The sequence below is a fragment of the Peromyscus leucopus genome, chromosome 2, assembly GCF_004664715.2.
Source record: "Peromyscus leucopus breed LL Stock chromosome 2, UCI_PerLeu_2.1, whole genome shotgun sequence".
Taxonomy (NCBI): Eukaryota; Metazoa; Chordata; class Mammalia; order Rodentia; family Cricetidae; genus Peromyscus; species Peromyscus leucopus.
The window spans coordinates 116611343-116628184 of NC_051064.1; the positions used below are offsets into that span (position 1 = coordinate 116611343).

General features: G+C 39.4%; 1 protein-coding gene across 1 annotated transcript in view; it reads left to right on the forward strand.

Annotated features, from left to right (window-relative positions):
• Nucleotides 1–829: 829 nt before the first annotated feature.
• Nucleotides 830–16842, forward strand: part of Stil (STIL centriolar assembly protein) — a 44472-nt gene continuing 28459 nt past the window's right edge. The window contains exons 1-8 of the mRNA XM_037202831.1: nucleotides 830–1206; nucleotides 3947–4030; nucleotides 6376–6483; nucleotides 10546–10658; nucleotides 10953–11140; nucleotides 13858–14105; nucleotides 14418–14501; nucleotides 15735–15821. Coding sequence (XP_037058726.1) covers nucleotides 4020–4030; nucleotides 6376–6483; nucleotides 10546–10658; nucleotides 10953–11140; nucleotides 13858–14105; nucleotides 14418–14501; nucleotides 15735–15821 — 839 coding nt within the window. The 5' untranslated portion in view covers nucleotides 830–1206; nucleotides 3947–4019. The remainder of the gene's footprint in view (nucleotides 1207–3946; nucleotides 4031–6375; nucleotides 6484–10545; nucleotides 10659–10952; nucleotides 11141–13857; nucleotides 14106–14417; nucleotides 14502–15734; nucleotides 15822–16842) is intronic.

The following is a 16842-nucleotide window of genomic DNA, read 5'->3' on the forward strand; positions in this document are numbered from 1 at the left end:
CATTTAGATTAGTTTTCACCTGCCTTTTAAAAAATACACAAATCTAAAGTTTAATGTTACACGAACTAATCGTAAGTACACGTTTGCTACCTTCCCCTAACAATATAGCTGTACTTTCGCCTTTTTGATTTTTAAGGTTTTTAGTACAATGTCTGATCATCTCTTAAAGATACCTAACATGGACCTCTGGCTTCCACGTGCGAATGCAAAGGTACACGCACACAAATCACACACAACTGTCCCCAATATTATTAGCACTGGGAATAAGTATAAATGCAAGAGGTTTTCTTGTTAGACGAGAAAGAATTTCCCCAAATTGGTAAAATCCTACTTAGGAACAAACAACCTTCTTTATCTCTGTCCATTAAAGTAATGGGGTTGAAAACATTTTTTAATCCTGAGACAGGGTCTCATATAAACGTGGTCGTTCCTGGATTTGCTCGGTAGCTTAGATGCCTTGAACTGAAAGATCCTTCTGCCTCCACCCACCTCTTGAAGGCTGGGATTACCGCGCGGTGCACTACTACACCCGACTCTAGTCTTTTTGAGACAGGGTCTCTAAACAATCCCAGCTTGTCTGGAACTCACGGCATCCTCCTGTCTCAGCACTTGCTTCGATAGAGTGCAAGGATTACAGGAGAGAACCACTAAGCTCGGCCGAGAGAGCCCTAGACCTTAGTGCTCAATCAGTGCGGTGAGCACTTCCGGCTAGTCAGCTGGGATTTTTTTTTTTTTTTTAATTGCGCATGCGTTTGGCCAGACCATCCCGGAACTTAACCGTTGCTGAAATGAAGGTTTAAATCCTCCGAGTTGTGATCCGGAGCTTTCGTGGCGCCCTGGGTTCTCCAAAGAACCTTGGGATTGGGCAAACTAATCCAAGACCGGGGTCCGATTGGCTGTCACAACAGTACGCCGCGGAGACGTTGCGTGACGCTATTAGTACCGCCCCTGTCGCGGGACTGGCCGGGCTTCTGGCCAATCAGCAGGCGTGGCGCGCCCTTCGGTTTCCTCCAGCCCGAGTTTGCCGCCTGGGTTCCCGCGACCCCAACGTCCCAGAGGCGGGGCCACAGTCATCTGGGACGCTTCTTGCAGCCGGCCTTTGGGTGCCCAACAAACAAATCCCAGCTTGGCGGCGGCCGTGAAGAAGCGACCGTGGATCTTCGTGCTCCTGGTTCCCCGAGGCGCCCTCCAGGCCCGGGAAGCCCGGTGAGTAAGAAGCGGCCTAGGAGGGTCCGAGTTAGCGCGCTGGGACGGGTGACCACAGGGCTGCCAGGGGAGAAAGAAAGCGGACCTCAGAACCTTGCCTGCTGTCTGCTAAAGAACGTAAAAGAGGTTTACGCTTGTGATGCGCCTCAGATTGCTTTTACTGTAAAATTTTCTTGGGGACTGAAACTCTGATCCTTGCTCTTGCATTCTTTACGCGATCTGGCCCAGACTGGTGAAGGGATCAGTTAGTGTTTATAGTCGGTGGTCTGCAGGGAGTAGACCCTTGTCAAAAGCGAGGTGTGAAATACTGTGTCAGGACACAGAGTCAGTGATGTCACCACGAGAGACTTAACATTCGAGTTGGAGTTGGTTTAGTAGGAAATTCGAAGTAAAAGGGGAAGACAACCTATGCAGTCCTGTCGGAGACTGCTGATAGATGGTGGATGAATGACTAGAAGTTATTGTTGCAGCGATTGGGTATGACTTAACTATAAAGTGTTTTTTTTTTTTTTTTTTGTATATGAAAGCATGACTTTCTTTTTTTTTTTTTTTTTTTTCGAGACATTTTCTGTGTCTTTTGCGCTTTCTAACTCACTTGTAGCAGGTGCTCGAATACAGAGATCCGCCTGCTCTGCTGATTAAAGCGTGCGCAACCGGCTAAAAGCTTTGTTTCGAGACATTTCTTTGTAGCTTTGCTCCTAGGTAGCAGGCTGCCATGACTAAGAGAAAAACTTGTTCATAGACGCATTTGTGTCTGCACTGGAGGAGGCCGATGTGGTCAGCTAAGGTGGGAGGATGGAAAGAACTTTCTATGGGTAAGAGGGAGAAGAGGTGAGGATGACTTACTGGTTCTCGTTTGCTACACGATGATAACATTACCTGGGAGAGTATTTTTGCTAGGTACACGTTTTGTACAGTTTTGGCCATTAGTTTTATGTAATACTGTCAGCATAAGCTAGTTCATCAACTCTCATTGATTGTTTTCAAATGAGAAAGGCCTAATGCATGAAAGAAGAGACAGACAAGGCATTGAAAACACTCCTGTTAGTGAAGAAAAATGGCATTTTATATACTTTGTGGAGGTAGTTATCAGTGTGATTACTGTTACCATGACAACCAAATGCTAAAGAAAGGCTTTTTTTTTTTTTTTTTTTTTTTAAGCCTGTATTTCAAGAAGGTCAGATATCTCTATGGGGGACTTTTAGTTGATCTTTAAAGGTCATATACTGCAGAATTTTGTTCATGCAAATATTTTCAGCCTTGGACATTATGGAAAAGGTCTCTTCTAAGTGACTTACACCTGTGTTAGTAATTCTTTAGAAATTATCTTGAGTCAGATAATTCCTTTTAAACATTCTGTTAGAGTTTAAAATTTACTTTGTGTGTATCTGTATGTGTACACACGCACACATACACACACTACATTGCACGTGTGGAGGTCTGAGGAAGACTTTCAGGAATTGGTTCTCTCCATCCACTGTAGGTCCTAGGACTCAAACTCAGTTTGCTAGTTGTTTTGGCAGCAAGCACCTAACTCTGAGCCATCTTATTGGCCCTAGATTTTTATCTCGTGTGTGTGTGTGTGTGTGTGTGTGTGTGTGTGTGTGTGTGTGTGTGTGTGTGTTATGTGTGTGTGAATGAGCCCAGGAATCTGTGTCCCGCTGAGCATTTGTGGGGGTCAGAGTACAACTTCCCAGAGTCTGTTCTTTGTTTCCACCGTGCATTCTGGGAACTGAACTCAGGTCGCTAGCCTTGCACAGCCAGTGCTCAGCTGCCTCAGCTGCCTCCGACAATATCTTTTTGCTAAAACTGAAGCAGTGCAGGAAAAGTTAAAACTTAAGACTTAAAAAATGCTGTAAATGATGGCTGGCTTGGTGGTGTATACCTGTATCCCACAACTTGAGAGGCAAGCCTCATAATCCTCAGAAAACCACACACAAATGTCAAACAGGAAAATCTATGAGGAAATTTTATAAACAACTATAATGAACTCACCAACAAACTCACTCTTGTGGCAATAAACAGGAAATTCTTTGTTCCCACAAACTAACTTGTGAAATAATCTGTGTTTATGGTTTGAATACAAATACACACTTGCTGGGTATTCTCACTAATATTTTGTACCCACTCATCCACACAGCAAACCTTTAGTCTCCACCTCTTGAGTTCCAAATCTATATGTGTAATTTCATTCAATACTAATGATGCAAAATATGGACTGTATAGTCCTTTCTCTATAGGTCAGCATTTACTATTTTGTTTTTTGAGCAGGGTCTTTTGACATAATGTTGGCTGTCCTGGAACTCACTATGTATACCAAGCTGTCCTCAAACTCACAGAGAACCATCTATTTCTGCCTCCCAAGTACTGGGATTAAAGTCCTATGCCATGAGACCTTGTCTTAAAAAAAGAAAGAAAAATATTTTGGGGCAAAATATGTGCCCCAAATATCCTTTAGTGAATAGGTATACTAAATTAAATATTGCAGTTTATAGGTTGAATGATTTAAGTATTAAAGAAATGAAAACCTATAACTGTTAACATTTAATCTTTTATTTTTCTGTATATTGGACATTGAACATAGGACCTTGTACTTGTAGGCAAGTGCGCTGCATCCGGAGATTTACAGTATTTAATTTTACTAATCCATAGTTACTTTTCATATAAGCAGCTTAATTTTGTTATGTGGTTAAGTAATGTTTCTTCTTCTATGTTTAACAATATTCATTTATTTCTGTAGAGTACTGAGGACCAGAAATTGAATAAATCACTCATCAAATATAGAGGCTGTAGTTCTTTAGAAAAAGTCCCAGATGAATACCAGGTACAGAAACTTTATTTTATTGATTAAATATTTAAATATTTCTTTTTATTTATGTGTATGAGTGTTTTGCTTGTGTGTATATATTTATACCAAATACATTCCTGGTGCCCAGGAGGCCAGAAGAAAGTATCTGATCCCTTGGAATTGGAGCTACAGATGGTTGTGAGCTGCTGTGCATGTGCTGAGGATAAATCTGGGTCCTCTGCTAGAGAAGCAAGTAATCTTAATCACTGAGCCATCTCTCCAGGTCCTATTTTATTTTTTTGAGTCAAGGTCTTGTTATGTAGCCCGGACTGGCCTGACGCTCACCCAATTCTTCTCCCTCATACTCCCAGATGCTAGGATTATATGCGTGTTCCACTGTGCCTGGCGGTTTAGTTATTTGAGATGGGGGTCTTGCTATGTTGCTGAGGCTGATCTTAAAATGTGGGTCTCATTTAAATACTCCTTCCTCAGCCTCTCAAGCTCTGGGACCTCAGGCACATGCTATGCCGGGCTTCAAAGTATTTTTTCACACAGTGTTTTATTGCAGCTACCCACATTAACTTGAGACAGCATACTGGATGAGAAAAAAGAACACAGTCTTCGGAATCAGGAATATCTGGCTCCACATTTAATTAGGTGGATTCCTTGACCTAGTTCATTCACTATAAGATGAGGATGGTGATCACTTTCTTTTTTTGTTGTTGTTGTTTTGTTTTGTTTTGAGACAGGGTTTATCTGGGTAGTTTTGGTGCCTGTCCTGGGACTTGCTCTGTAGACCAGGCTGGCCTCAAACTCACAGAGATTCACCTGCCTCTGCCTCCCAAGTGCTGGGATTAAAGGCATGTGCCTCCACCGCCCTGCTGGTGATCACTTTCTAATCGATTACCAGGAAGGTGTTAAATATGCTTATTGAACTAAAGGAACAGGCATATAGTAGGTACTTAGTAAATATTAGCTCCCTTTTCTCTCTCACTTAATGACAGATGTTTTGTTGGTGAGAAATTACCTAAACTAAGGTTGTAAATTAGAAGATTACTTACTTCCATCCTAGAGGAATGGAAAAGTGTTGGGGCCCCTTCTTTCTAAGCACTGAGTCCTTACCGGCTGTCATCTCACATTGGTCATCCCAAGTTTCTCCATGTTTCCCTAAGCCTTTCTTTTTATGTGGAGTAGGAAGGAGGAGCTGGCCACCTGTCCCTGCTTTTCTTAGTCTGTTATTCCATGGAGGACCTGGCAAACTGACTTGGGTGATTTAGTTCTTTGGACCATTTTATTGCCCCTAGAGAGAAACAATTAATGCTGGCATATGGATTTTCTTTCTCTCTTACACTGCAGTTATGCCCATGGGGAGCTTTTATATTCTATGCTGCTTCCTTTGTGCCAGATGTTCCTGATAAAGACAATAGGAAATATGATCAGGGAGGCGATCATATTTCTTTTACTTTAATCTTGAGCCTTCTGTTGTATCATACTACTGTACTATTTTCTTTCTTTCTTTCTTCCTTCCTTTCTTTCTTTCTTTCTTTCTTTCTACCTATCTATCTATCTATCTATCTATCTATCTATCTATCTATCTATCTATCTATCTATCTATAGAGAAGGTCTCCTCATAGCCCTGGCTTCTATCTATCTATCTATCTATCTATCTATCTATCTATCTATCTATCTATCTATCTATCTATCTATCTGAGAAGGTCTCCTCATAGCCTGGTTCTATCTATCTATCTATCTATCTATCTATCTATCTATCTATCTATCTATCTATCTATCTATCTATCGAGAAGATCTCCTCATAGCCCTGGCTTTCCTGAACTCAAGACAAGGTTGGTTGGCCTCAAACTCAGAGACCCACTTGCTTCTGCCTCCCAACTGTTAGGACTAAAGTTGTGTGCCACCATGCCTGGCCCCATGCAATATTTTTTAATTAATAAAGTACAACAAAGAGGTATTGATCAATTAATTGTCATGTAGTTAATAAGTGTTATGTTAAGATTTCAGCTGACATGACCCTTTCTTTATGGTGCCTTAGCACCATATTGTAGATTGATCTTTAAAGGTACTGTAGACTGTGGGAAATTAAAGAAAAAAAAAAGACAACATTGAACACTTAGCAATGAATTAGAAGTTATTTTAAAGCATTTTATATATGTGTTCAATGTAACTCTTCAGGGAATCACTGCTTTTTTTGTTTTTTTGTCTTATTCAAGTCCTTCCTATGGCTCCCCTCAACTGTTTTAGGCAGGCCTGGAATTCCTAGTCTTGGCCTCCTAAGGACTTGGAATGCCTGGCAAAGAGAATTAACTGTTTCTTATAAAATTTATACTGTTTGCTATTCCTCATACTATAATTTTTTTTTAAAGGTTTTCTTCAACCAAGATGGTACCTTTCCACTTTCCCCCATCAAAATTGGCACTTTGGAACCCAATGCCAATTGGAGATTTCATCTGCTTGCATCTCAGTTACTACAGGTATGTTTTTTCTTTGAAATCAAACCAGTATAAACATGAATCATAAAAGAATGTGTAAGACAGACTTGTTATTACTAGTTACAAGTTGGGCTGCCTAAATCCCAAAGTCCTTTTTTTTTCCTTTTGATTTGTGTGTATATGTGTGTCCACTTGTGGAAGCCAGAGGTTGATGTCTATTGTCTTCCTGTATTGCTCTGTAATTTATCGTTTGAAGCAGGATCTCACTGAATCTGGAGCTTACCTTTTCAGCTAGATTGCTGGCCAGCTTCCCCCCACTCCACTCCACCAAACTCTGGGGTGATACAGATGCCACTGTTCCCATCTTTATATGGATATTGAAGATCCAAACTCAGGTCCTTGTGCTTGCCTGGCAGGAGCCAATTCCCTAGACTCTAAAATCTGAAGCTTGCACTGATAAGATGACCGAACAGGGAAAGGCACCTGCCCTCAAAATCTGAAACTTGTTGACTGTCAACAAGATACTATAAAGAGCTACATTCTACATCTTACCCACAAACAAAATACAGTTAGATAAAAATTACCTTCAGACTATAGGTGTTTATAAACATAAATGAATTTCATATTTAGATTTGAGTTCCATCTCTAAGATTTTGTATATGCAAATAGTCTCAAACCTGAAGTACTTGTGGTCTCTAGTATTTTAGGTAAGCTACTCTCAAACTGTATTCATTTTTTTTTTAACTTTTTCACTAAAAGTTTCTATCAGATAAAAATTCCATCTGTTTGTTAAATCTTCCATATGCTTTTGAGAAATAATCCCAGTTTCATAGTTAAAATATTCTGCAAGTCTAAGGTTCTGAATATTGTAGGATTGTCTCTTGTACTTCAGCATGATGTCTGTGTGGAACCCTGAGAAGACAGAGCTGAGATGGAATTGATCAAGTTAGAAAGCCTATAATGTAGTTCTCTATAGGACCTTTTGAAGGAAGTTTAGATTAAACTAATAGTAATCAATTGAGCTGTTGTGTCTGAGGACTTACTTGCTAAAAGAAGTATTCTACAGAGGCTAGGTTGTAGTGTAGAGAGCCAAGTCAGTCTGTTTTTAGGTACTTGCCAGTATTCATGGATTTGTTTTGTTTTGCTTTGTTTTTTCGGGACAGGGTTCCTCTGCTTCCGGCTGTCCTGGAACTCAATATATAGACCAGGCTGGACTCTGCCTCCAGAGTGCTGGGATTAAAGTCATGTGCCACCACCACCACCACCACCCAACTTAGATTTTTTGCCTTGGTGATTTAAGGTACTCTTAATTGGAATCAGGCTGTCTAGACCCTCAATTCCTGATCCTGTCAATTCTTTTGTTTTTTGTTTTTTGTGTTTTTTTTTTTCTTTTTTGGTTTTTCAAGACAGGGTTGATCCTAACCAATTCTTATTTAAATGACTTCAATAAAGTAGTCAAAGATCAGTTTACTTAATTATAAAATAAATTTAAAAGTACCATGAGAGGATCATGTGTAGCCTCTGGAGTGTTTCATATACTTGAGCATGCTAAGTAAACACTCCATTATAGGGTCAACACATGATCCTTTCCTGGTACTTTTAAATTTTTTTCCGGACAAGATCTTTCTACATAGCTCCAGGTGGGCTGGAACTTAATATGTAGACCAGGCCGGTCTTAATTATTAATCAAACTTACAAAGATCTGCCTGTGTCTGGGTGTGTGCCACCATCCTGGTCTTTTTTTTTTTTTTTTTTTTTGGTTTTTCAAGATGGTTTCTCTGTGTAGCTTTGTGTCTTTTCCTGGAACTCACTTGGTAGCCCAGGCTGGCCTCGAACTCAGAGATCCGCTTGGCTCTGCCTCCCTAGTGCTGGGATTAAAGGCGTGTGCCATCACCGCCGGCGGTCTTTTTTGTTTTTATGAGACAGGATCTCACTATTAAGCTAGAGTTGAACTTACTATGTAGTCCAGGCTGACTTTAAACTTTCTGATCCTCTTGCCTTGGCCTCTTGAGTGCTAGTATTATAACATGCACACCACCATTCTTGGCCTCATAGACTTTTCAAAAGATTAAATGAGAAAGGCTTTGTAAAATAGTTAGCATAGGACCTGGAGTATAAATTATTTACTAAATAGTGTTTATTATGTGTAATAAGAATAATCAGCAGTATCATATCAGAAGAAAGAACAAAACAAAGGTTTTGTTGTTGTTGTTTGTTTTCTGAGACAGGGTCTTGTGCAGCCCAGGTTGCCCTCAAATTTTCTATGTAGGTAGGATGGCTTTGAACTCTGTCTGTCTACCAAATGCTGGGACAGGCATATGTCACCATACCTGGCTAAAACCAGGCATTTTGAAAACATTTTATGGCATTTGATGATTGATTAAATAGAGAATGAAAGAAGATATACAAGTCGAAATATTCAAATTCTAAAGTAGTTTGCAGAGAAGAATGCTACCATTGAGAAAAGAAGAGTTTTGATCCAGTGGGATGACTCAATATAAGGGCTTTTGCCACCAAGCCTGATGACCTAAGTTAGATCCCTTGGACCCACATGGTGGTGGGAGAGAGCCAATTCCTGCAAATTGTCTTTCCCCCACACACACATTATATTAGATGTGCAGGACCACCCCTTCTCCAACTCCACAAATAAATAAGTGTAATAAAAAATTTAAGGAGAGTCTTGGGGCTAGAAAGATAGCTCAGTGGTTAAGAGTACTTGCTGCTCTTACAGAGGACCCTGTTTGATCCCTAGTACCCATATTAGCAGTTGATAGCCATCTATAGCTTCAGTTCCAGGGCATCTGTTGCCTTATTCCGGCCACCATGGGTACACATATACACACATGGCTCACATATACACAGGCACTCCCACACATACATGAAAAAAGACCTGTAGAAGTTTAAGTATTTGTGATGCTTGTTCATTTCCCCCTATTTCTGTTTCTTTTTGTCTTTTCAAGACAGGGTTTCTCTGTGTAGCCCTGGCTGTCCTGGAATTCACTCTGTAGACAGGCTGGCCTCAAACTCACAGAGATCGCCTGCCTCTGACCCTGAGTGCTGGGATTAAAGGCGTGTGCCACCACCACCCAGCTCCCCGCATTTCTTAACCTTTCTTTTGTCGGCTTTCTGTGCTAATGTATTTTGAATAATTTGTTTTTTAGTTCTCCTGATTTTTCTCCTTAGCTGTGCTTATATATTCAGGGGTTTGAAGAGCGAGAGGGAGAAAGTAAAATAAACACTAGAATTTGTTTATTTGAGACAGGGTTTCTCTGTGTAGCCCTAGCTGTCCTAGAACTCCCTCTGTAGACCAGGCTAGCCTTGAATTCAGAGATCTGCCTGCCTCTGTCTCTCTAGTGCTGTGATCAAAGGTGTGCACCACTGCCGCCTGGAGATTTATTTTATTTTTAATCATGTTAGTGTTTATTTTTAATCATGTTAGTGCAGTTGCTAAAAGAATCCAGAACCCTGGATCTGGAATTACAGGTGATTGTTAGCCACCTGACAGTGCTGGGATTGAGTGCAGAACCTCTGGAAGAGCAGTATGAGCTCTTAACTGTGAGCCATTACCCACCCCACCTCTTTTTAAAAATGGGGATTCACTACATAGCTCTGGCTGGCCTGAACTCACTATGTAGACCAGGTTGGCCTCAAACTCACAGAGGTTTGCCTGCACCTCCTGAGCTCTGAGATTAAGGGTGCATGCCACCATGACCAGCTCTTTTGTTTTAAATATATTTATTTATGTTTTGTCTTCAGGAATGCTGTTACTGGAAATAAGTGATATGTAAACAAGTGAATGTGACTGTTTCTATCAAACTTCAGTTACAGGATCATGTTGGCCTCCTAGTTTGTCAGTTTGTGCTCTGGTCCAGGTTAGGCCAGAGTCTGGAGGATATTTGTACCTTTCTTGTCAGCTTATGGCCAGTATGGTTTCCAGGTGGCCTTGTCTTTTATGGAGTTACTTTGCAATAACAGGGATCTCCTGATGGTAATCTTTGTGTACATTTTTTAAATTCTGTGCTATATCTTAGTCCTTCTATAGAAGGCTTTTCTTTTTAGGACATCAGGTATACCGCATTCATAAAAGACTTTCTTATTTTTCAGAAAGCCAAAACTTGTGGTAACTGAAAAGGCCATCCGACTTGCTTATCGTCATGCTAAGCAGAATAAAAGAAATGTGCCATGCTTCTTACTTGGTTCTCTCACAGTGGATGAAGGTAATATGTTGTAAAAAATGTTGTATGGCTGTTGTAGAATGTACATTTGTTTCAGCCAGCTATTGTATGTGCTTTTGCTAATTTCTTTGCTCTACACCATGGATATGAATATGAGTAAAACTGCCCACTTCAGAATTCATGGTATAGTCATCTTTATAAACAAATCATTTTTTTAATGTAAGATTTTAGTATACTACCATTATGATCAAAATACTTTGCTAAAATGTAGTTTTGTGTGGTGTTTTATGTTTTTAATTAGCACATTACGTAATAGTTGATACTTTTGTTCTGCAGATGAAGAAGGTGTGACATTGACAGTAGATCGCTTTGATCCTGGTCGAGAAGTCCCCGAATGCTTAGAAAGAACCCCCACTGCTTCTCTTCCTGGAGATTTTTTGATCCCCTGCAAAGTTCATACTCAAGGACTTGGTTCAAGAGATATGATAGTTCATAATGCAGATGATTTCACTTCAACTTTAAAGGTGAAATTCAATAATAACATTCTTTTTTATAACAATTTTTATTTTTGAAATTATAATTGCATCATCTCCTTTCCTCCCTCCCATGTACACCCTTTCTTTCTTGGGTTTTTTTGTTGTTGCTGTTTTTGGTTTTTCGAGACAGAGTTTCTCTGTGAAGCAATCCTGGCTGTCCCGGAACTCACTCTGTAGACCAGGCTGGCCTAGAACTCACAGAGATCTGCCTGCCTCTGCCTCCTGAGTGGTGAGATTAAAGGTGTGTGGCAACACTGCCTGATACACGCCCTCTTAACTCTCCCAAATTTATGGCTCTTTTAAAAAAATGTTGGTATAGATACACATATATACACACAACTTCAACGTACTCAGTCTGTATGTTATCTCAGGGCCATCCACTTGACATTGGATAACCCAGTAGTGTGCTCTTCCCTGAGGAAGACTTTCTCCCACTCTCAGCATTTCTCAGTTGCTCATAGCTCTTTGTCTAAGGTTGAAGGCTCACAAGAGTTCTCCTTTTCCATGTTTGCATGTTCATTGGCGGTGTTATCATTCTTTGGGGCTTATTTAGGCAGCCTTGTTGATGAGACTTCATTTGTGTAGCCTCTCTGACATTTCTAGTAGAGACAGTCTCACAGCAAACATCCTATTATCTGGCTCTTAATCGTTCTGTCCTCTTCAGCAATGATTCCTAGGCCTTAAGTTCAGGAGTTGGGTTATAGGTGTACCAGTTGGGACTTACTCTCTTTTGATTGGTTGTGGTTTTCTGTAATGGTCTTCTGTTACAAAGAGAAGTTTGTTTGATAAGGGTGAGAACTACACTTATCTGTGTGTAGAAGGATAAATATTTAGATTGTACTTAGGAATTACGCAGTTCAGTAAACTTGCAGTTGAAGGTTTTCCAGAATCGATGACTGTTCTAGCCCTGGGTAGTTAGCCAGGTTTCTAGTACCAGGCATGATTTCCCTCTTGAGTAGGCCTGAAGTCCAATTAGAAAGCTGTTGGTTACCACCAAGGTATGTGTTCGCTGTTGCTCCCTTAGGGTTATTGTGCCATGCTGGTCCTTGTTTTGGTTCATAGGTGTCATACCTGGGTAGGACTAATTGCTCGCCTCCCTTGGAAGTTTGCATGGCACCTTCTAGTGTGAAAGCTAGTCCTCAGGGAGGAGGCTTTGGTCAGATCCAACTTAGATCATCTGAGTCTTGTGTCTAAAGATGACACTTTTAATTACATATAAGAGTCATACTGTGTGCACCGGGCAGTGTTGGCGCACGCCTTTGATCCCAGCACTGAGAAGGCAGAGGCAGGCAGATCTCTGTGAGTTTGAGACCAGCCTGGGCTACAGAGTAAGTTTCAGGACAGGCACCAAAACTACACAGAGAAACCCTGTTTTGAAAAACCAAAAATAAAAAATAAAAGAGTCATACTGTGTGTAATTTGTAGTATTTTAATAAGCCCGTATTTGAGAATTATTTGTAATGATCTGTGATTGGATTATTGTGGGCGTAAAAATCCAAGGTGATGTGGTTTCTGAGGCCAGAGATTATAGGTCGGGGATATGGGTAATATTCCAGAAGAATTGGTGTGACCAAGACAGGAAAGTTCAGGAAGTGCTCAAGGTTGCTAGTAATATATAAACTTTTGCTAAGGGCTATTAGACTGGAATATTAGTTTAGTCAGATTATAGAGAGCTTTATTAGGTAAAGAAATTTCTTTTGTGTGTTTAGTTTTTAGAGATTTCTGAAAAGAAACAATTCTGTCAAATATGATCAAGCAAACTGACTGAAGTCAGAGAGAATGGTCCACTAGATTGGATGTGTATTAGGGACGTGTGTGTGTGTGTGTGTGTGTGTGTGTGTGTGTGTGTGTACATACATATACACATATATCTCACATACACACAGTGGTAACACTAAGAATAGAAAAGGCACAGTAGATATGTGTAAATATGGAAGAAGAGTTACCCTAATAATTTAGATGAGAAAGGAACCAAAAAGGAGTGATTGAGATTCTCTAAGGCTAGTCAAGAAATAAAACATCAAAAATCTAAAGAAATGTCTAGTTCTGTCTCATTATATTTTTGTTCTATCTATTAAATTGCTTTCTGATACTGTCACATGCTCTTTCCAAGTCCTTACTCAAATCCAGATTTTTCTTCTAGATTAGTGTGAGTCAATTTTTATTTGTATTTAGTCTGTTTTTCTGACCAATAAAAAAGTAAAAAAAAAAAAAAAAAAAAAAAAAAAAAAAAAAAAACACCACAACCCAGTATAGTAAAACTCATTAGGGGTGATAATTGCCCAGCAAGAATTTGAAGAGTAGCTGGGCAGTGTTGATACATGCCTTTCATCCCAGCACTTGAGAGGCAGAGGTACCAGATCTCTGTGTTTGAGGCCAGCCTGATCTACAAAATGAGTTCCAGGACAGCCAGGGCTACACAGAGAAACCCTGTCTCAAAAAAAAAAAAAAGGAAAAGAAAAAGATTTTGAAGAACTGCTAGTACATTCATGTTGGAAACTTATGATGGACCTTAGAACTGTTGATTAAATTATTCACATACTCTTTTGATCATTTGGAATAAATAAGAATTGAACTATTGTGAATTAGAACTAATTTAATTTTGTCATTGTAAGATATTATAGAAGTATTTGTAACAATGTTAAATGAACTTTAAAGCTATGGATGCATTTCAAAGTTATGACTGTGTAATATTGGTTCCTTAGGCTTTACAGTACCATGTGTGTAGCAAAGATTTCTTGGACTGTGGAAAGCTGCTTTCCCTACGAGCTCAAATCACCCCCAGGGAGGGTTTGGATGGTGTGGATTTTGACTTGCATTGGGCAGCAATAACTCTAGCAAATTCTTTCAAATGTGTACCTGTGAAGCCTATTCCCATTATACCTACAGCTCTGGCAAGAAACTTAAGTAGTAATCTGAATATTTCTCAAGTTCAAGGAACCTATAAACATGGGTAAGTAAAAGATCCATTAGTCTAAGCTCATAAATATTGGTTGAATTAATATATTTTTCAGTAACTTAATTGGTTCTGAAATTCTCCTCTTTAATGTTAACGTTGTTTAAAAGTAGCATGTAAGTAAAGTTGAGGAGTAAAATATTTTAAGTATGTAATCATAAAGACTTTTAATAGATGAAAAGTTTTACATATTGTCTCTGTGGTCTCCTTTGTATCTACTACCTAAGATCTGTCTCAAGACTCAGTTTGCCTTTTTTGGGTTAAAAGCACATACTTAAAATTATTCTTACGTAAGTTTCTTCTATTTAGGTATATTACCATGGATGAAACACGAAAATTGTTACTTTTGCTGGAATCTGATCCCAAAGTTTATTCTCTACCATTAGTGGGAATGTAAGTATTATTCTACTTAAGAAATTCTTTCAGCCTAGTATCCAGATAATCAAGAAAATTAGATATATTATGAGTACCGAGCTCATCTTTTGTTGTTGTTGTTTTTGTGTGTGTGTTTGTTTGGTTGAGGCAGGACCTTTCTATGTAGCCCAGGCTGGCCTGGAATTCATGGAGATCCTCCTGCCTCTGCTTCCAGAGTTCTGGGCCTAAAGCAGTGGGCCACCATGCCTGGCTTAGCTCATTTTATAAAGCTACAGAAGCTGGTGATTCTTAAACTTCTGTATTTTACTGTTAGAATCAGTCAGGTAAAATATGATTTCTGAATCCTAACTGAAGTTGAACGTCTCCAGCCCTCTCATTACCTTTGTCTTTATGGTATCTAGAATCTAGGGCTCAACATAATAGAATTAAAATCTCTTGACATGCACTTGTACAGACGTTCCCTTTCGTGTTAATGGTTTTCTCTTTACTGTTAGTGGTTAATGACATTGAGAAGATGATTCAGAAACTCAATATTTCTATCACATGCTTTCTATACATATAGCACGTTTAGTTCTGTGTTAGGGCTTAAAATCCCTTCTCAAGGAATTTATACTCAAACTATGATATTTACAAGTAGGAAAAATAGACAATAATGAAGTATATGACTTACCTGTGAAATGGGCACTATAAAAAAATAAACACAGTGTAAAAGAAGTAATTGTGGCCGGGCGTTGGTGGCGCACGCCTTTAATCCCAGCACTCGGGAGGCAGAGCCAGGCGGATCTCTGTGAGTTCGAGGCCAGCCTGGGCTACCAAGTGAGCTTCAGGAAAGGCGCAAAGCTACACAGAGAAACCCTGTCTCGAAAAACCAAAAAAAAAAAAAAAAAGAAGTAATTGTGGCTCATTTCCAGTCCGGATTAATATATTTGGAAATCCTACTTTTATCTCCACAAACCATTTTTCTCTCCTACATCCAAGTGAAAGAGAACAAAGGACATGCACTTATCTTTCTGTCTATAGCTGTGATATATTTATGTTACCGTAGATATTGATGTAGTCTGCCTCTGAATTATCAATGTGATTTCTAATTAACAGTAGAGGTTTTTCCTTTTATTTTTGTTTTTATTTTGAGGTAAAAATCTCCCTATATAGCCCATGCTACCCTAGAATTTGTCTCAGCCTCCAGGTGTTGGGACCACAGATGTGCCACCATACTTGGCTGATTATATACTTTCTGTCTTTTTCTTTTAGTTGGCTCTCTGGAATTATACATATCTATAGCCCTCAGGTATGGGCTTGCTGCTTGAGATACGTGTTCAGTTCTTCTATTCAGGAAAGGCAAGTGATATTTCACTCTATAGTATTTTGGTTTGATTGTTTCCCTGTTTATATTATATTGGTTTATATTATAGTGAATTGTATAATACATATACTGTTTTAATATCTTACAATACTTAATAAATGCATACTCTAAGAAAAATAATCCTTGGACTGGAGAGATGGCTCAGAGGTTAAGAGCATTAACTGTTCTTCCAGAGGTCCTGAGTTCAATTCCTAGCAACCACATGGTGGCTCACAACCATCTGTAATGAGATCTGGTGCCCTCTTCTGGTGTACAGGCAAACATGCAGACAGAACACTGTATACATAATCATTAAATAGATCTTTAAAAGAAAAAGAATCGTTAAGAAGGTAAGCTGTGTAGCTATCATGGGTAGGCATAGGCACTGAGTGAAAGATCCCACAGTAAGGATGCTAGTGTGGCTAGACAGAAAGGCAAAGAAGAAGGATATGAGCTCAAAACAGGTGAGTGGAAAGCCTTTGTTTGCTTTCTCTTCAGTCTTTTAAGACAGGGTCTTAATCTCTAGCCAAAATGGCCTTGAACTCACTGTGTAGCCCAGATTGAATTTGAACTCAGGGGCAATCTTGCTGCCCTAGCCTCTGAATGTTAGAACTATAGGCATGAGCTGCTGTTTTGGGTTACAAATGCCTTTGATAATCTTTGCTAATCTAATAGAAGCAGCATGGTCTTTTGCAGCATCTATGACCTTTTTTAGGTGCTGTCTTTGGCTATTTTCTCTTGGATTGTGCATCTTTCTCGTATTAATTTGTAAGGCCATGCACTTCCCTCCTTTTGCTCTTTTCCTATTTCTCTTTGCCCATATAACACATACTTAGAACAAAACTCTCTTCCCTGGGATTGTTACTTCATTTAATTTTAGTTACAATATTTTTCCTAGACTGTATTCTATTTCCTGATGGTGCTGGGTCTCCAAACCAAAGCTTTGTACATCTCTGATCTATACCCCAAGCTTTTAAAAAAATATATTTTATTTTGTTGTGTTGTTTATTTTGTTCT